The sequence below is a fragment of the Geotrypetes seraphini genome, chromosome 2, assembly GCF_902459505.1.
Source record: "Geotrypetes seraphini chromosome 2, aGeoSer1.1, whole genome shotgun sequence".
NCBI classification, from domain to species: Eukaryota; Metazoa; Chordata; class Amphibia; order Gymnophiona; family Dermophiidae; genus Geotrypetes; species Geotrypetes seraphini.
In genome coordinates, this window is record NC_047085.1 from 410,070,765 (window position 1) to 410,090,678 (window position 19,914).

Sequence of the window (19,914 nt, forward strand, 5' to 3'; positions counted from 1 at the left end):
TTTGGCAACTATAACGACCTGCCGCTAATGCAACTAGCCTTTTGAGTTCCATGATGGAAAAATAAAAGCAATAAATAATTATTTTGATAAACCTTGCGTTATGCGTCATTTCCATGTTTTTTGTTATTTTTGCACACCTTGAGTGAAAGCTAGCAGCTTAATTGGCAACTGCAGCTTAATGAGTGCGCTGGCGTCCAATTACCCATTCTCAGTGTACATCTTCCTAGGCGCTATTCTATAAAAATCCACTTGCATTAGTGAGCCAGGGGCATTCAATAAAGATGCAAGTAATATTACTCAATACCAGGGGATCAACATCTTACACATCAGAATATACACCAACTAAAGTTGGTGTAAATGCTTATACACAAAATCTGACACAGAAATTAGCTCTCAGTGCTATTCTACAAACAGCACATAACTCGGAGCACTATTTATAGAATAATGTTTGGCATGGATTTTTTTTTTTCAGTGTCCAAATTTGGGCATCATTTACTGAATTTGGTCTTAAGTGCTTCCACATTAACTGGGAGCAAGTACCATAATGTGATAAAACGCGTTAAGCCCAAACTTAATGCACTTTTGTACAAGAGCTCCCTAATCCACTAAGAAAATATTTAAAAATCTGTCCACTCTTCAAGGTAATATGCAGAAATAAGACAAAAAAATAATACGTTTTTTATTGGACTGAGGAAGAACAGGTTACCTTCGAAAGCTAATCTTAAACTACATTACCCCCCCCCCCCCCTTTTACAAAAGCGTGGAAGAAGTTTTTAGTGCCGGCTAGCGCATTGAATGCTCTGCACTGTTCCGATGGTCATAGAGTTCCTATGAGCATCGTAGCATCGTAGAGTATTCAGCACGCCGGCAGGTGCTAAAAACCTCTTTTGCGCTTTTGTACAAGGGTGGATAATTTAGTCCAATAATAAAGGAATTGTATATACTCAAATATAAATCAAAATTTTAGGGCCCCCCCCCCCCCCCCATAGATTGTGTCGCCGTAATAAGCTCAGCAGCCACATCTACTACAATGTAAGCCAGCATTTTGCTGGCCTACATTGTACGTGTCTCGCGCTGGCCTAGGGAGACGCGTACAGCCACCTAGGTCCACCTAAGACTCCTTCCGGGGCAAAACACAACCAAACCTAGCCTTAGGCAAGCTTAGGCGGGCTTGCGCCTCCCTAGGCTCCCGGAGATACCTCCAATGTAGGTGGCCTGCCTCAGAAGCTTTTTATAGAATTTGGGCCCGAGTGCTGACTAAGCACACTTAAGTGATGCTTAGCGTGATTCTATAATGGGCGCCTAAGTTTTATGGAATTGGTGCCTATATCAGCACCTAACTTTAGGCAGACTTTATAGAATCAGGGCCTAAATATCTATGTCCTAAAAGATGGACAACAGAAGTTACACCTGCTCCAAAACATTTAGAATTTAGTGGCCAGCTGCTATTGACCAACACTCCACTGGAGAAATTAGGAAGGCTGCCCCTTTAATCTTTCAGTAATTTTTGCCCCCCCCCCCCAGTTCCAAACCAATAAAGTTAACAGGTCAGTGCGCATCGGGAACATAACTTATGTTCTTAAGATTGCAATGATAACTGTTTATGTGCATGAACATAACTGATTACTTTTGCAAGCTTAGAAACATACCCGGTTTATGTTCCAACTTTCTTACCGTATTTATACTACAGTATTTTTTTTTTTAATGGGTGTTTATGCTGCATGCATCAAGTGCATAAATATTCATTTTCCTGTGTTTTAGAACAGACTACATCGGCAAATTCTGTTCTGAAAATTCCTACTTTTATGGCCTATCTAAAATACTACTACTACTAATTATTTATTTAGTGCTACCAGATGCACGCAGTGCTGCACAGTCACAAAAAGCAGGAAATCAGTCCCTGCTCTAAAGAGCTTACAATCTAAACAGGCAAGACAGACAACAGGATGTCATGGATACACATAATACCACTGAAATGCATGTTTCATTCTGTGCTTATTTTAAAAACTACTATGTTTGACATTTCCTTTACAGGTTGCTGCAAAGCAACTCTATTAGCCCATAAAACCCAATAACCAAAAATTACACTTTAAGTAGAAAACCACAGGCACAAAAAGTTTTACAGTAGGTCCAGTTGTTTACTACTCGAATGTCCAGAAATGCACACCAATTTACAGTTATAAATTGAATGCTTCAAACCATTATTTCATGCTTGCATCAGAAAATGAATATGAGATATGCTATCCCTTTTAGACTGATTTTTTGAAGATGTCTTATGAACGTAAATGAAAGATGGACAAATGAGTCGTACCCAGGTTTAAAGCTTTGATGACAGATACTAACTAGCTCTTGCAAGTTTCAAACTTTTAGAAAATACCCACCCTTTTCTTCTGCATTATTTCCTATGACATTGTCTTAATAATCTCATACACTAATCACCTTATTAATCATATTAACAAATAAATACATTACATGGTCACAGCAGTGACTCTAGGCTTCTAAGTGAATGCTCAGACCCATAACCGAAACTCTAGTGAAAAATCACAGAGCCAGTTATTGTAGAGACCATCACAGCTAATTCACTGTCTCCGCCACCTGCTATGAAAACACAGCTTGCATCAAATTGCAACCTAAAATGCAAACTATTATAGATTACTTATCTGGATGCAGAGTGGCGATGCTGCTGCTCTATAACTGCTCCAGGTACATGCCTAAAATGCTATTAAGTTGTTGCTTCCATACTCGACCTGGCTCCGTGATTTTTCACTAGAGTTTCGGTTATGGGTCTGAGCGTTCACTTAGAAGCCTAGAGTTACTGTTGTGACCATGTGATGTATTTATTTATTAATATTATTAATAAAGTGATTAGTGTATGAGATATATAAATTTATCACCTTAGAAGAAAGAAGTTCCCTCATATTTTGTGATTATCTTAATAATACCACAAGAAGCAGCCAGACTGGAATGCAGGGGAAGGCTGCAGCCTTGTACATAGCGGAACTCTCTACAGCTCTCCTAGACAGTCATCAGGATAACGCACACTACGCACAAATTCTATATTGGCAATTGCACCCGTATTTGCCATTATAGTATATTAGCAGAAGTCGACAGTTATGTGCCTAACTTTCAGCACTAGCACTTACACTAACTAGCTCAATGGCTGGTGTAAATGCTTGTGCCTAATTGCTGTCAGTTTGGCTCATAACTAATAGTACTAGGCATGCCCCTGACCTGCTTATGACCCTCCCAGTTCCACACCATTCTGCAGTTGTAAGCTATGGATTTTGCATACTCAATTTGAAGAATTCCAACAATGGGCAGTTATGCACTTAACTGCAAATGAGTGCCAATCATAACCAATTACTGGTTGCTATAGCTGATTAGCATCTAATTTAGCATTTAAGTTACACATAAAACTAGAGCTATTCTATAACTTGTGTGCAACTTTGCACACTAAACGACAAATTGATACACAGATTTATAGAATTAAGGGATGCCTGGCTATACTTATGGAGCTTTCTGCTGCCATAAATTGGTTCTCTTAAAAATTATGGGATATTACAGGACAACAAATAACTGCCCAGCAATAAGGCTATAAAACATTGCATTCTTAAAAAGGTACTTATAAGTACTACTATTTATCATTTCTATAGCGCTGAAAGGCATACACAGCGCAGTACATTTGTAACAGGCAGTCCCTTCTCTGAAGAGCTTACAATTTAACTTGGACAGACAGGACATATAGGGGTTGCATGGTCTCTCGCAAAGAGAATGACAGCATGGACATGGCCATACTGAGTCAGACTAACGGTCCATCTAGCCCTGTACATTGCTTTCACACTGGCCAATACAGGTCACAAGTAACTGGCAGAAACATAAAATCTCTCTTCTCTCTGTCGTTCACTATTCCTACTTTGAAGGGAACGGCCCTAATATACTACTCCACTGGGGCTCTGACAGATGATCCCATCTATCACAATCTTTCGAAAGAATCGCTCTTCCCACTGTGAGCAAGACATAACAGCAACAAAGGATGCCAATCGCGCAGATCATCCTTACACTACAAAACATTGTCTGCAAGAGAAAAAGGACGGACTACGCTAGGTCTGCACTTGCACTTTATATAAATACTACAGTGAGAGACTCGCTGCGCGCTTCCGGACGTCTTCTAGCTTACATCGACCCCCCCAGCACAATTTGGGCAAAAGCGGGCCGAGAGCCAGTAGACACTGGGCCGCGGTTCCCTACCAGAGCAGCACCAGGCTTGCTCGAGTGGCTGAATGCAAAAGCGGGAGCAAAAATCCGCAGAGCGCAGTGAGTGCGGGGAAAGAAATGAGCAGAGACACTCACTGAAAACGGCGGTAAGCCAGCCCAGGACGCGCTTTGTTTAGTGAGACTCCCGGGTCTCTATGTTTCTTCCAGTTCATGCGACTATAGCGGCGCACGGAATGCGTCACTGAGAGGCGGAAACAAAAGAAAGGGAAATCGCTCTTGGCGCATGATAACGTCACTTAGGGGCGGAAACAAAAGGAGAAATCACAGCTTTTCACTGGCTGTAACCAGAAAGGAACGCGCAAAATCCCCTGCGCTGACCATCGAGGAGGTTAGTTTACAATCTGACTGTGATTGGTGTTCGTCTGTATATTAAATTGTATGGCTGTGCTTGATTGGTTATAAACAACAAGAAAGCCCAATGATAGGGTAAGGCGATTGGACGGGAGACGGCGAAATGGAAGTATGGGACTCGTTTTATTAAGTACTTCATCTCTTCACAACTTCTGTTCTGTATGAAGCATCTTAATAGATTCCGAAACTAGACAAAATGAAAGTTTAAAGTGTGGTTGATAGATTATTTTTCTGCAGTTGTTTTATAATTCATTCCTCTTTTAATTGAATCATAACTTGAAAAACCATTGTAGTTCCACACCTTTGGTAGGGTTACCATATGGCTGCAGAAAAAGGAGACATCCAGGTTTTGCTTCCATTGAAAACAATGGAAGTAAAGAGGACAGAGTGAGACATCTAGGTTTTACTTCCATTGCTTTCAAAGGAAGAAAAACCTGGATATATCAATCCGTCCTCCTTTTTCTGGAGCCATATGGTAATCCTAACCTTTAGTCTAGTCCAGTGTATCTCAAACTGTGTGCCATGGCATGAGTAGGGTTACCAGATATCCGGATTTACCCGGACATGTCCTCTTTTTAGATAATATATCCAGGTGTCCAGACGGTTTTTCAAAACCCGACCGAGACGAGCAGGCTGAGGGGGGCGAGGCTAGGGTTTGTCATAGGCATAAAAGGGCAGGGATAGGTGGAACTGGGCAGGCCAGGGGGCAGGTCTATGGGTCAAGATTTTACATACGTAAAATCTGGTAACCCTAGAGCAGGGGTCTGCAACCTTTAAGACATAAAGAGCCACTTGGACCCATTTTCGAAAAGAAAAAAAAAACTTGGAGCCGCAAAACCATTATAAAACAAATCTAACACTGCATATATTGTTTCTTATCTTAATGCTATATACAGGATCACTAAATTGAAAATAAAATCATTTTTCCTACCTTTGCTATTTGGTGATTTCATGAGTCTCTGGTTGCACTTTCTTCTTCTGACTGTGCATCCAATCTTTCTTCCTTTCTTTCAGCCTCCTGTATGTTTCCTCTCCTCCAGACCTCATTCTCTCCCCCAACTTTTTCTTTCTGTCTCCCTGTTCCCCCTTCTTTCTGTCTCCGTGCCGTCCCCCAAGCCACTCGGTTTGCTGCCACCGCAATCGGGGAACAGCCCCCAAGCCACCACCGTCCCAAGCTTTCCCTGCAGAAGTGTTGCGCTGACCAGCATTCCGCTCCCTGACGTCAATTCTGACATAGGAGAGGAAGTTCCGGGCCAACAAGGCATTTCTCCTCATTCCATCCAGCCTGAGCCCCATCTCTCCTTGATCCAGCATTTCCCTTCTGTGTCTGTCAGAATTATCATTCCACCTATTTTCCAGCATCACCCTTCTTTGTGTCCATCTCACCTATATCCCTATCTCACCACTTTTTCAGAATCTTCATTTGTCTCTGTCCTTATCTTTACGCCATGTTCACCATTTGCCCTTTCAATGTCTTTATCTCCCCCCCCCCCCCACTTTTTCAGCATTACTTCTATGTCTCTATTTCACCTCCTCTTCATGTCCCCTCTGTATCTCTATCCTTATTCAGTAGGTCCTGCTTACCCTTTCTCTTCTTTGTGTCACTATCTCCATTTTCAGCTTTCCCCCCTTTTCCTTTGTTACTGCACCCTGTAGCTAGAATCTTTCCACCCTCCCTCCACTCCGGCCCAGCCCAGTATGAAAGATTTCCTTTTGTTTCCCTCCCTCTCTCTTTCTCTCTCTCTTCTGCTCCCTCACCCACGAGTCCTGCATCTGGCCCTCTCCCTTCTACCTGCATCTGGCAACACCCCCCTGCTCCGCGGCTCTCTTCAGCAACTCGTCAGCAGCAGTGATCAAGACAAGCTGCCGACATCGAGGCCTTCCCTCTACGAGTCCCGCCTTTGTGGAAAAAGGAAGTTGAAACAAGCGGGACTCGCAGAGGGTAGGCCCCGACGTCAGAAGCTTGTGTCGATCGCTGCTGCTGACTTGCCGAAGAGAGCCGCGGAGCAGGGGATGTGGCCGGAAGCAGGTAGAAGGGAGAGGGAGATAGGAAGGCTGTAGATCTCCGGAGCATGACACCGACCCCGGCCAGGATGATTTCTTTTTCAGGCACCTTACAAGTCCAGCGTCGCGGCGGGAAATAGCCATGCTGAGCAGTGAGCTCAGCACTACACAGATGAAAGCCTTGCTTGCTGATTGGTCCGGCGGGGCGGGGCCGCCGGACCAATCAGCAAGCAAGGCTTTCATCTGTGTATGTGCTGAGCTCACTGCTCAGCATGGCTATTTCCCGCCGCGACGCCGGACTTGTAAGTGCCTGCGTGACACACTACCGGAGCCGCAGCAAAGGTGGAAAAGAGCCGCATGCGGCTCTGGAGCCGCAGGTTGCCGACCCCCGCCCTAGAGAGATTCCAGAATTTTATGCAAGAGTCTGTCAGTGTTATGAGCATCTGTGTACATAAGGATACATCCATCCAGACAAGTATCGTTCTTTCACGTAATTGGTCCTTGAAAACTAATGGCAAGTAATTTTAGTTTTATTTTTATTGAGCAAAAAAGCAATCAAGGCTTTTATTACTGTTTGGATCTTCTTATCTTTGCAAACTTGAATTTTCAGCTCTGACAGAAATTAAATCGAAAAAAAGAGAATGATTGCAGATGGTGGATACCTTTTGGCATTTATACCTGCTTTTACATCATCTAACTCACAATGTATAAGTTTAGTCCAGGAAGTCTCGTGAAACATTTGATTATATCCCTGCAGGACGACTAAGTCTAAGTCAGCACACATTCTGCCCAAATACCGCCCTGACCACTCCTCCCTGACAAATCCCCCTCTGATAGACAGACCTGGAGGGCTAATATTAAATTTTACAATTCAACATTAAAAAAAGCCAGGAAAAACTTCTTTGGAGACAAGATCTCTAGATCCAACAACCAGATCAGTGCGCTGTTCAACATCTGGCGCTCCCTAACTACAAAAAAAGACCCACCTTCGCTTCCACCATCTCTATCAGCCGATGCCCTTGCAAATTTCTTTAATGAAAAGGTTACCACTCTAAGATGCTCCTTCCCTCCCACAGTCTCCTACAATTCCATGACCTCTATTGACCTCAACCCTACCTTACCTGTATCCACCCCCATTGCTGCCGACAGATCCTGGACCGCCTTCGAGCTTGTCTCTGAACCGCAAGTCTCCAAACTCTGCCTCAAACTAAAAACTTGCAAGTGCATTTTGGATCCTTTCCCCTCCTATCTATTCGAGAATATCCCTACACAGGCCATCGCTTCCCTCACCGACCTTATAAACTCTGCCCTAACATCGGGCCTTTTCTCCCCCGACATGGGACACATTTCATTGTCCCATCTACTGAAAAAGGTCGACCTTGATCCCACCATTCCATCTAACTACCGTCCTATAGCAAATATCCCTCTCCTAACCAAGTTATTAGAATCCATCATATCCACCCAACTCTCATCCTACCTAGAACGATTCTCTATCCTCCTACCCCACCAATTCGGCTTCAGACCCAACTTCAGCACCGAATCCCTCTTGGCCTCACTAATCTCTAAGGTGCAACATTCTCGCAACAAATTCGCTGTTCTTCTTCAATTCGACCTCTCCGCAGCCTTCGATGTCGTTCACCACGACATCCTAATCTTCCAACTCTCCGAAATAGGCATAAGCTCCACAGTCCTTGATTGGTTCTCGAAATTCCTACGCTTCCGCTCCTACACCGTTAACACAAACGGTTCCTCATCCCCCGCCTGGAAGCCGAAATGTGGAGTCCCGCAAGGCTCACCCCTCTCCCCTATCCTTTTCAACATCTACATGTCCTCTCTGAAACTCCTTCATCTATCCCCCCTAGAAACTCTCTACTCCTATGCTGACGACATCCTCATCCTCCTCGAAACCGACGCGAACCTCTCGAACCTCGCTGAGAACATCTCCACATGTATTACGAACCTCCAATCCTGGGCCCAATCTGTACAAATGAAACTGAATGAGTCCAAAACCAAACTACTTTGGCTTGGCCCAATTTCAGATCATTTACCCACCTCTATCCCTCTACCTTCCGGCCCCACTCTTCAGCTTGAGTTTTCAAGCAAAGTCCTAGGCATCATCTTAGACTCCTCTCTCTCCCTCAACGATCACCTCAACTCCCTGGTAAAAAAATGCTTCTTTAGCCTCCATATGTTGAGGAAAGTAAGATCTTGCTTTCATCATTCTCATTTCGCCATCCTCGTTCAATCCACCATCCTCTCTAGACTAGACTACTGCAACTCCATCTATATAAGCCTAACTAAGAAAAACCTCCATAGACTTCAGCTAATTCAGAACGCCGCGGCCAAGCTTATTTTCGCAAAAGGCAAGTTCGATCACGTTTCCCCACTCCTCTCCAAGCTTCACTGGCTCCCAGTATACTCCAGAGTCCTCTATAAATGTGCCTGCTTAGCCTTCAAGATTCTACATGGCGTCCTTCCTCCCGTTATCCCACTCTTCTGGAATTCCTCAAACCCGCTCTCTTCTAGACCCTCCCAAAAACTGAAACTATCTTTCCCATCTATAAAAGGTATATCCCGCGCAGGAAAACTTGGAACATCCCTCCCCTTTAGAACCACGGAACTCTGGAACAACCTCTCATCCCCGCTCAGAAATTCTAGCTCCTTCCAATCCTTCCGTAAACGCTTGAAAACTTGGCTCTTCTCAAAAATCTAATCACCTCCCGTTCTCTAGTACCCTGCCCCTCTCTATCTTCTCAGTCCCTCTCCTATATCCCTTCTTTGTAGTTCCTTTCCTCTCAACCTCTGTAAACCGTGCCGAGCTCTGCGCATGCGGAGATGGTGCGGTATACAAACCTAAGGTTTAGTTTAGTTTAGTCCAGATAAGCTTTTAGCTCTGGGCGCAAAACGGCAGCCTAAAAGGTCCCTAGATAAGTCCAGAAAGTCACTTTGATTATCAGCACTTGGACGACCTGTATTTTAGGTCTTCCAAGTGCTGACTTGGGTGGGTTTTTAGATGTGTTTAAGTTTCAATTATGAGCCCCATAAGGCATATCTACACAGAGCAAGACTGCAGGAGGCATAACATTATTTTATTGACTTTAGTTTTACCATTGTTACAATTACCCATACATAGCGTAAAGAACTTTAAATAACTCTCAAATTTAATTTTTTGTTGGTTTTGCAATTTTATAAGTTCAATTATAATGTACTGCAAAAAAAAACATTTGCTCTGTTTATTGTGCTGTGAAAAACATTTGCTCCATTTAGTGTGCCGGAACTATAAAAGTTTGGGTAAGAAATACATAAGAATGAATGATATTTCCAGAGTTTTCTTTAGGATTTAGATCCGCCTTTTTCAGTAATAGTGCTGTATGTGTATACTAGATTATAAACTATGTGAAGGAAGGACTCTGTATTTGTGCAGTGCTATGTGTATTGGGAAGGGAATATGTCATCTGTTTTAATAATAATAATGTATTTTGTGCAATTTCATGCATGAGCAGTTTATTGTTTTATACATTGTTAATAGTAATGCATACAAGAAGATAGCCTACTGCAAACTAGGCATTCATCGATACCCTCATCACCTCTCACCTAGACTATTCCTACCTGCTTCTCACTGGCCTTCCACTAAACCATTTCTCTCCCCTTCAATCTGTTCAGAATTCTGCTGCATGCCTCATATTCTGCCAGTATCGCTGTGCCCACATTACCCCTTTTCTGAAGTCACTTAATTTACTTCCTATCTATTTCTGCATACATAGGGTTACCAGATGTCTGGGGAAACCTGGACATGTCCTCTTTTTAGAGGACTGTCTGAGTGACGGATTTCCAAAACTCAGTAGTTTGCTTGAGTTTTGGAAGGCCCTGAGCTTGAAGCTATGTCTAGAGAGCCACTGAGCATGCGCAGATGCTGAGAGACCCTCCAGACATGGCCTGGACTTGGGGAAGAAGAGGCAACGTTTGTATGGGACAGAGTTGGGGTGGAATGGGGCAAAGCTACGCATCCTCTTTTTTTTTCCCATGAACAAATCTGGTAACCCTAGTCTAGAGTCTCGCAAACATTTTCTGCCACTGCACACTAAACTCAGATCTGCGTTTACAAGGCTTCTGAGCACACACAGACGTTGAACGGTGATGTTACACGTATGTGCGTGACATCATCATGTCAACATATGCACATGCTCAGAGGCCCTGTAGATGCAGCCCTGAGCTTGGGGGCCTTTAAAACCTGCACAGTGATCGACTTGTCTCTTTCGCAGGACACCTGGAATCTTGCCATAGCACACAGGTTTCAATACACTGTCCTAGTCCAAGAGGAGGCGAAAACAGTTCCTGACCCAGCCTGTCACTTTGGGACCCATCCCAAGGGCACTCAGTTTATTTATTAGACATCTGTGTGTAACACTGTCAAAGGCTTTGCTAAAATCTAAATACACCACATCAGAAAGATCTTTACATTTGGCTGATTTCTATGTTTAATAAGGGACAATTTCCAAAGAGAAAAGCTCACATAATAGACCACTTGTTAAAAACTCCAAAAAGTCAGTTTCTGAGGTCAAATAATTATAGACCTGTTGCCTCTATACCACTGTTTGTGAAGGTAATGGAGGGTATTATTTGCCAACAATTGGTTAATTACTTGGATAGATTTCCTTTTTTGCACCCTTCATACATACGCTACATATAGCAATGAAACATTAATAATTTCACTCATGAATTATTTGTATACACTGTTTAGCAGAGGAAGGGGAGCATTATTATTGCAGTTCAATCTCAGAGGGCAGATTATGTTAACTGCTTTTACAAATTCTCTTGCAACAAATTCCAGAATGTAATAGTGAAGAAAAAATATTTTCTTTTATTTGTTTTAAATGTTTAGAAACAGTCAGTCTCAGAGTAAGAGAGAAAGAATTAACGTAATCTCAGAACAAAGACTAAGCTTGCTAAACTGTGGTTTAATAGATATGTGTTGCATTTTTACTATGTGCATGACTGATCAGTACCAGCAAGGCCATCAGCCTTTCCACTTTAAGGACAGCTGAGTGTGGTACATTATTATGCATAGGCATAGGTGTTGGAACGGGGGAGGCCACAGGGGCCATGGCTTCCCCCCAAATTCTCAGTTGCTGTTTTAGCCCTCCCATTCGCCCTGCTCTCGATGTTTGTTTAAAATCTTTGGGCAGCTGCCACACAGCGTTAAACACCAGGCCTGCCCCAGAACCCTTCATTCTACTTCAGGGGGCAGGCCTGCTCATGGAACTGCACGGCGGCTGCTGAACATTTAAAACTAAAGCGCCGGGAGGAGGTGGGTGGAAGACTCAGGAGAACTCCTGGGCCCCCCCAAACAAAGCAGCGTTCTGCTGCCTATGTTTATAGGAATCAGTGAGGTGAAGCCTTAGCAATGCAGATTCACTAACAAGACAAAACCCCTCAACTCAGTAATATCTTTGTTAAGATAGTTTATCATGCTATTAGGAGGAAGCAATCATGAGAAAGGGCAAGGAAGAAGAGGAAGCCTGGCTAATGTAGCAATGGTGTTCTACTACCATCAGCACGCCTCCTCAGATAGAGAATGACGTGGGGGCCATTTTTTCCCCATCCCCATCCCCATAGGAACTCAATTTTCCCGTCCCATTCCCGTGAGTTTTGTCCCTGTCCCTGTCCCTGCCCCATTCCTGTAAGCTCTTCCATAACTGCACAAGACTTCAACACTTATGATTCTAAAGTGTTTGAGGCTTGTGCAGATGAGGACAGAGCTTGTAGGAATGGGGCAGGGACAGGAAAAAAACTTGTGGGGTCGTGATGGGAAAATGAGTTCCCCTGGGGACGAGGAAAAATTTGTCCGCTTTTCATTCTCTACCCTCAGACATTCCGATGTGTGGGTTGTTTGGGGTAATTTTTTCTTTTTCAGAGAGAGAAGACAAAGAAACTTGATGTTGGAGGGAAAATACCATTTTATTTGGATGACTCGCAGATCTACATCTTTATACCAGAAACAGCAACCTGGTATTTACTAAGCAACATTATGGTAGTAACATTTATTTGCTACCAGGATGGTTTTGGGTCTCAGGGAACTCACGTATGAAGAAAGGTTAAAAAAACTGCGGATGTACTCACTGGAGGAGCGAAGAGAGAGAGGGGACATGATTGAGACCTTTAAGTATATTACTGGGCGTATAGAGGTGAAAGATGATATCTTCAGTCTTACAGGGCCCTCGGTAACCAGAGGACACTCGCTGAAAATCAGGGGAGGGAAATTTCAGGGTGATGCTAGGAAGTACTTCTTCACTGAAAGGGACGAGCTGATATTACTGAGTTGAGGGGTTTTGTCTTGTTAGTGAATCTGCATTGCTAAGGCTTCACCTCACTGATTCCTATAAACATTGGAACGAGCTGCCTCAGCGGGTGATTGAGGCCAGCAGCGTGTTAGATTTCAAGAGAAAATGGGATATTCATGTGGGATCTCTAGGAGAGTAAGAATCAGGGAGTGGGTCATTGGTATGGGCAGACTCGATGGGCTATGGCCCTTTTCTGCCGTCAATTTCTATGTTTCTATGATCTGATGCATTTTAAAAATAGCTCCATCACCTCAATCTCATTTTTAAAATAGTGGTACCCTCCAGACTCCAATCGCTCAATAAAAATAGTGGCAGCCCCTCATATCTCCCCATCCTGATTCATTGTTAAAAAAAAAGCAAAAGCCTCCCTAAACTCATTCTCATGTGCTGGCACTTTCCAGGGTGTATGTAATAGCTATTGGGGTACAGGAGTGATCTCTGGAAACTCTTGCCTTGGTGCCTCCATTTAAAAAAAATAGTAAAACCAGCTTCCTATTAGTAGTCTTAGGGTATATCCATTAGGGCTTAGGATGCCATAAAGGGAACTCCCTGATTTGGGGCCTCTCTAATGATAGGGATCTGGTAACTGGTAATGTTGTTTGTGAAAATGCTGCTGGGCAAAAGCGACTAGGGATTGCTACTGCTTCCCACTTGGGGCAAGATTAAGCCTTTGATGGGCTCTAGGCAAACAAGAATGTTAGCCCGCTTCTACACACACAGTCCCCCCCCCCCCCCCTCATCCCCTATATCCACTATCATAATCACCTTTGTAGTCCCCATTTGTGATCCTCTCCAACAGGCAGAAGTTGTGCAGCTGATATAACTTCCTCTTTCAGAGGAGGATAAGGTGGAGTCAGCAGCTGAAACAGCAGCAACATATAGAGAGTCAGCCCCATGCATTTTATCTATTTACTACTGTGGTACCTAGCAGAGATGACAACAGTGAAAGGAAAAGGTACTGCACAACATCTGGTAAGGTAAGAGAGAGAAATGAGGAATGGTGGGTAGAAGAGGAAAAGAGAGAGAGATAAAAAAAACCTGGGGAAAGACTCATGGGCAGAGTAGAGGAGAAAAGGATAGAGAGAACCAGAGGCAAAGCTGAGGGGAGAGGAGAGAGCCAGAAACAGTGCTGGGGAGGAGAGAAGAAAGGCAATGCTGCAGGGGGAGGGAGCAACAGAGGCAGTGCTTGGGTGGGGGGGATTTGGGGGGAGAGGAAAGATCCAAAAGTGGAGGGAGAGAGAAAACAGGATAATAATGAATGGGAGGGAGAGAGAGAGGCAATGCTGGATGTGAGACAGACAGATGCAGCAATACTAGCTGGGAGGATGAGAGATGGGCAATGTTGTATAGGGAAGAAGAGATGCAGGATCAATGCCGCATGCCAAGAGAGAGAGAGAGAGACATACAGAATATTAATACTGGATGGTGAGGGAGAGAAAGAGAGAGATGGATGGAATAATGCTGGATGGGGGGGATAAAGAGGAGCAATCTTGAATGCTATGGGGGGAGATGGAGGACATAGAAAGAGTCAAAAACATATGTATTGCTGAATGCCAGGGGCAGAGAAAGACAGAGGCAATATTAGATGGTGATGGATTTGAAAAAACCAGAGGAGATCCTTGATATTGGTGGGGGAGAGAGACAAAGGAGATTTTGGATGATAGAGAGGAGAGGGAGACACACATACTCAATGCTAGATATGGTGGAGGGAGGGAGGGAATGCTGGATGGCGGGAGGGGGGAGAGGAAAGAGAAAAAAACGGGAAGAAGAATAGGAAGTCCAGTGTGAAGGAAGGAGATGGAAAGTTGTAGGTAGACATTTAAAAAGCAGAAGATTGAAGAAGGGTTATAAATGAATGAAATCTGAAATAGGCAGAAATAATGGAAGAAAGCTGAAAGAACAGAATAGTGTTGGAGCTAGATGTAGAAGACAGAAGGATAGTGTAGTAACATGAATTAGGGCGTGCCCGAACCCAGATAAAACAGCCATACAGTGGATTACGTTGAACAGAAATAATATTTATTAAAGGTGTCACAAAGCAGCAACTTTTAAATATTGGTTGCACTAATTGGCACCCCTTAGTGATGTCAATCTTATAAGCAGACTCTATCTCCCACACTGGTAAAGAATAGTCATTGCTGCAGGCAAACAAAAATCCAGTTCTAAATGACTGATTTCCAAGTTGCTAAAATATGTACAGCTCTTAAGTGATCACTTTGAATAATGCTGGCAGTTATCGGCATCTGTTAATGATGTCAGTCTTATGGGTGGGATCCATCCCACACTCCCTGGCACAGAATAGTTATTACTGCAGTTGGGGGAGAGGTCCAGGGTGATGTCAGCCAGCAACTTCTGAATTCCTTGGGAAGGAAAAGGGGAGGTACTTAGTATGGAGCGTAAGAAGCCAGCCCCCAGGCAACTAATCAAAGGACAGAACAGACCTGGACTCCACACTTTGCAACTAATGTCATTTTACTTCCACGCATGAAGGAATGACTGCCAGAAGCCATGGAGTTCTAGAGGTAGTAGCCAAGAAGCTGTCCAGCCTGCTTCCACACAGCTGCTGTTCTGCAAATTCTTCTGCTGGCCAAAACAGCAGTACCTAGTCTAGCTGAAAAGTCCTAAGTGAATGCCAGATCCATAGATAGGAGGAGCAGGAAGGAGCCAGAATCTGCAGCAATCTGTGTCATTTCAGCAGTGTCTACAGGGGCATCAACCGGCTTCACGTACCCCTCCCCTGTTCATCCAAGTGCCAATAATCAAAATTGGTTTTCTGTATGTCTAGCAAGGTGTTCCAGCCTCTGTACTTTCAGAGCATGAGATGGGTGTGGTGGAGGCGTGTTATGGACGGGCTTTGGGCAGTCTCAAGGGTGGGTTAGACTTGGACATCTTTTTTTTTTTTTTTAATTTATTTATGCATTTTTAAATAAAATTACAAGCAACCACTTGTTACAGCAAATCAGAGTATCCTATAATAAACAAAAATAATTTCCAAAGTTAACATGAAAATCAAATAAGGTACCATTACCTAGGCAATTCTTTGAATTTTTGAAAAATTTAATCAAACATAGTTTTTAACTCTTAGAAAGTCCTCAATATTGGGTGAGAAACAATTAAAGAAGAGACAGTGAAATCTCAGTATTGCCAGAAAACCAATACATAAAGAAATAGGCTTAACATGATAATAAACGGACCATTAATTTACTACTATCCTACAGAATTTTCTTAGTGTCCAGAAAACTGTGAAGGTGCTCAGGAACAAAAAAAAACAACATATTTAATCCCGGTGTATTTTATCAAACCTTTACAAGGGTAGCTAAGCAGAAATGTTGCCCCCAAACCCTTCACTTCATCCCTCATCGCAAGAAACAGCTTCCTCCGATTTTGAGTGGACTTTGTCACATCAGGAAAAATCCAAATTCTCTGATCCATAAATAGAGCCTGAGAATGCCGGAAGAACATTCTCAATATAGCATTAAGATCTTGTTCAAAAACGAGGGAAGACTTGGACATCTTTCAGCAATAATCAAACATTTTGTAAGACATCCTGGAGGGAACTTTTACATTTGGAACTAGAACTGTTTTAGAAGGGTCTAAGTGCCACAAAGGTGCCCAAACTGACCAGATGACCACTGCATGCATCAAGGTACGACATCCCTTCCACCACTGCTAGTGCTCACTGATCCCCTTCCACCACACAAAAATGAGAACAAAAAGGTACATACTTGTCTCTAAAAGAGCAGTGTCTGGTATGGGGAATCCTAGTGGAGCTGCACACAGGTGTCTTAATTAGCATGGTGGAGGGGGGCTAATGAACCATAGAGAGGAGGACCCAGGCCCATAAGCTACTCTAACCACTGCATTTATGGTAGAGAATGTGAACCCCCCCAAAAAACCCTACTCTACTACCATATAGGTGCCACCTGCATCCATAAGGGCTGTTGAAGTTGTGGACAGGTGGATTTTGGGGGTGTTTTGAGGGGCTAACCAAACCCTATAAGGAAATTCTGGCACCGTTTTTGTGAAGGTCACACCAGTGCCCTCTAAGGTGCTGCCTGCTCTGTTGCCATGCTTGGGTGGCCAGTCCATTACATTACTGGCCTCTCCCATGTTCAAATGGTCTTGTTCTGGGTGTTTGAGACTTTGACAAAACTTTGGTCAAAAATGTGGTATAAAGATAGATGTCCTGATGGTCTGGACATCCCAATGGCTTGGACATTCAGATAGAGGATTAAAAAAAAAAAATTCTGGACATATGTTGGTTTGCATTTCGAAAATAGGCATTTTCTTACTGCCGACTTAGGACATCTAGCACCTACATCCAAATCGGACTTTGACTTATGTTTTGAAAATGCCCCTCCACCTCTGTTCTACAAGTTTCCTGCAACTTCCAGGAACTTTCTCGAAAAGTCAGACATGTGAAAGTTTACATTAAGGGCACCAATCAGCCTTGCCTACAAATGAGATCAGCCAGAGAGTCTTATTCTATTGGTGGATTAAAGTAGAAGCACTGAAGATTCTGGCAACACTCCTTACTGCTGAATTCCTTAGGCTACTACACCTACGACCTATATCTCATGCACTCTCCTGCCTTCCTCCTGTAGTAATCAGCTTAATGTACGCCCTGACTCAATGCATCTCTCATCCACTTTACCCATCCACTGCATTGTATCACCTACCTATTGTACCTTACCACTTGCTTCTGAATTGGGAACAGGTAAACTAAATTTTAGGTTAGGGGCCAGAATTTGAATTTATGCAGTAGATAAGTGTTAATTTTGAAATGAAATCACATATGCTTTTTCTCTACCAACCTAATAGCCCACATACCTGTACTGAGAAGGTATCATTTTCAAAGGAACTTTTTAAATGGGTAAACACATACTTGTGTAAAATATTTTCATAATTGCTCACTTAATAGGCAGCAATTAGACAAAAAAAAAAAACAGCTTGCAAGAAGTGAGATAATAATTTATAATAGGATGCATCTAAAATACCTTAGTATTTTCTTTAACTTGAGGTTCTGTATTTTAATTGCATTTTAGATATCAAATTATGTTTTACTTTCAAACATATCCAAATATAACTTAGTGAAAAGAAGCTTTCATTTTACATTCTAACTCTTCAGAAAAAAAGTTCTAGAAATTCACTAAATAGCACATTTAATACTTACTAAACAAATGCAAGATTGAGTATGCTTATATTTAGACTAAGAATGAGCACTCTGTTTTTATTAACAAGTGAGGGAGTAATTTGTATTTGTCTTGTAGGGAGAAACAAGTTGTCTGCTGACTCACTAAGTAAAAAGATATGAATAAGTGCTAGCAGTGTAGAAAAAATAAAGCTTTGACATCAATTTTCCTAAATATAATTGTATTCTATGATTTCAGACATTAAATTGCCCCACTCTTCAAAACACTTGTTTTCTGTCATATACAGTATTAATAGTAACATGCAATCATTGTGCTTTCCAACATCTTCTGGTGCTATGTCTTACTGATATTATCTCATATGCCTTTTCATCTTATTTGGGGGGTTTTGTGTCTATTACAAAAGGCAGTATAATAGGAAACTGATTATGTACTTGTAAGCTTCCTATTTTAATGTCATACTGCACTTTGTTCAATGAAATGAGATTGGCTTGATGGTTGAGATAGAATACAAGAACATAACATAAGAATTGCTGCTGCTGGGTCAGACCAGTAGTCCATCGTGATCAGCGGTCAGCTCACGCGGCAGCCCTTAGATCAAAGACCAGTGCCCTAACTGAAACTAGCCTTACCTGCATACATTTTGGTTCAGCAGGAACTTGTCTAAATTTGTCTTAAATCCCTGGAGGGTGTGTGTTTTCCCCTATAACAGCCTCTGGAAGAGCGTTCCAGTTTTCTACCACTCTCTGGGTGAACAAGAACTTCCTTATGTTTGTATGGAATCTATCCATTTTTAACTTTAGAGAGTGCCCTCTCGTTCTCTCTACCTTGGAGAGGGTGAACAACTTGTCTGTATCTATTACGTCTATTCCCTTCATTATCATGAATATTTCAATCATGTCCCCTCTCAGTCTCCTCTTTTCAAGGGAGAAGAGGCCCAGTTTCTCTAATGTCTCACTGTGTCTTTCTTCATGTACGGCGACCAGTGCTGGACGCAGTATTCCAGGTGAGGGCGTACCATGGCCCGGTACAGCAGCATGATAACCTTCTCCGATCTGTTCGTGATCTCCTTCTTAATGATTCCTAGCATTCTGTTCACCCTTTTCACCGCCGCCACACATTGCACAGATAGCTTCATTGATTTGTCGACCAGTACTCCCAAGTCTCTTTCCTGAGGGGTCTCTCCAAGTACTGCACCGGACATCCTGTATTCGTGTATAAGATTTTTGTTGCTGACATGCATCACCTTACACTTATCCATGTTAAACCTCATTTGCCATGTGGTGGCCCATTTCTCGAGCGTGTATATGACCCGTTGCAGGTCTTCACAATCCTCCTGCATCTTTATTACTCTGAATAACTTCATATCATCTGCAAATTTAATCACCTCACTCATCGTACCAATTTCCAGGTCATTTATAAATATGTTGAAGAGCATGGGTCCAAGCATCGAACCCTACGGCACTCCACTCGTGCCGTTTTTCCAGTCCGAGTATTGTCCATTTACCCCCACTCTCTGTTTCCTATCCACCAGCCAGTTTTTAATCCACGTGAGTATTTCACCCTCGATTCCATGGCTCACAATTTTTCATAGTAGTCGTTCATGCAGAACCTTGTGGAATGCCTTCTGAAAATCCAGATACATGATATCGACCAGGTCACCTTTGTCTATCTGCCTGTTTATTCTCTCGAAGAATTGTAGCAAGTTTGTCAAGCAAGATCTTCCTTTGCTGTAGCCGTGCTGGCTGGTCCTCATCAAAGGCCACGCTGAGTCAGACCAAGATCCATCAAGC

At 42.9% G+C, this 19,914-nt stretch overlaps 1 protein-coding gene across 1 annotated transcript in view; it reads right to left on the reverse strand.

The window, feature by feature from the left end:
- Nucleotides 1-4,564, reverse strand: part of PHF14 (PHD finger protein 14) — a 677,625-nt gene extending 673,061 nt beyond the window's left edge. The window contains 1 exon segment of the mRNA XM_033931008.1: nt 4,351-4,564. Within this exon segment, the coding sequence (XP_033786899.1) occupies nt 4,351 (1 nt within the window). The 5' untranslated portion in view covers nt 4,352-4,564.
- Between the last annotated feature and the right edge of the window lie 15,350 nt (nt 4,565-19,914).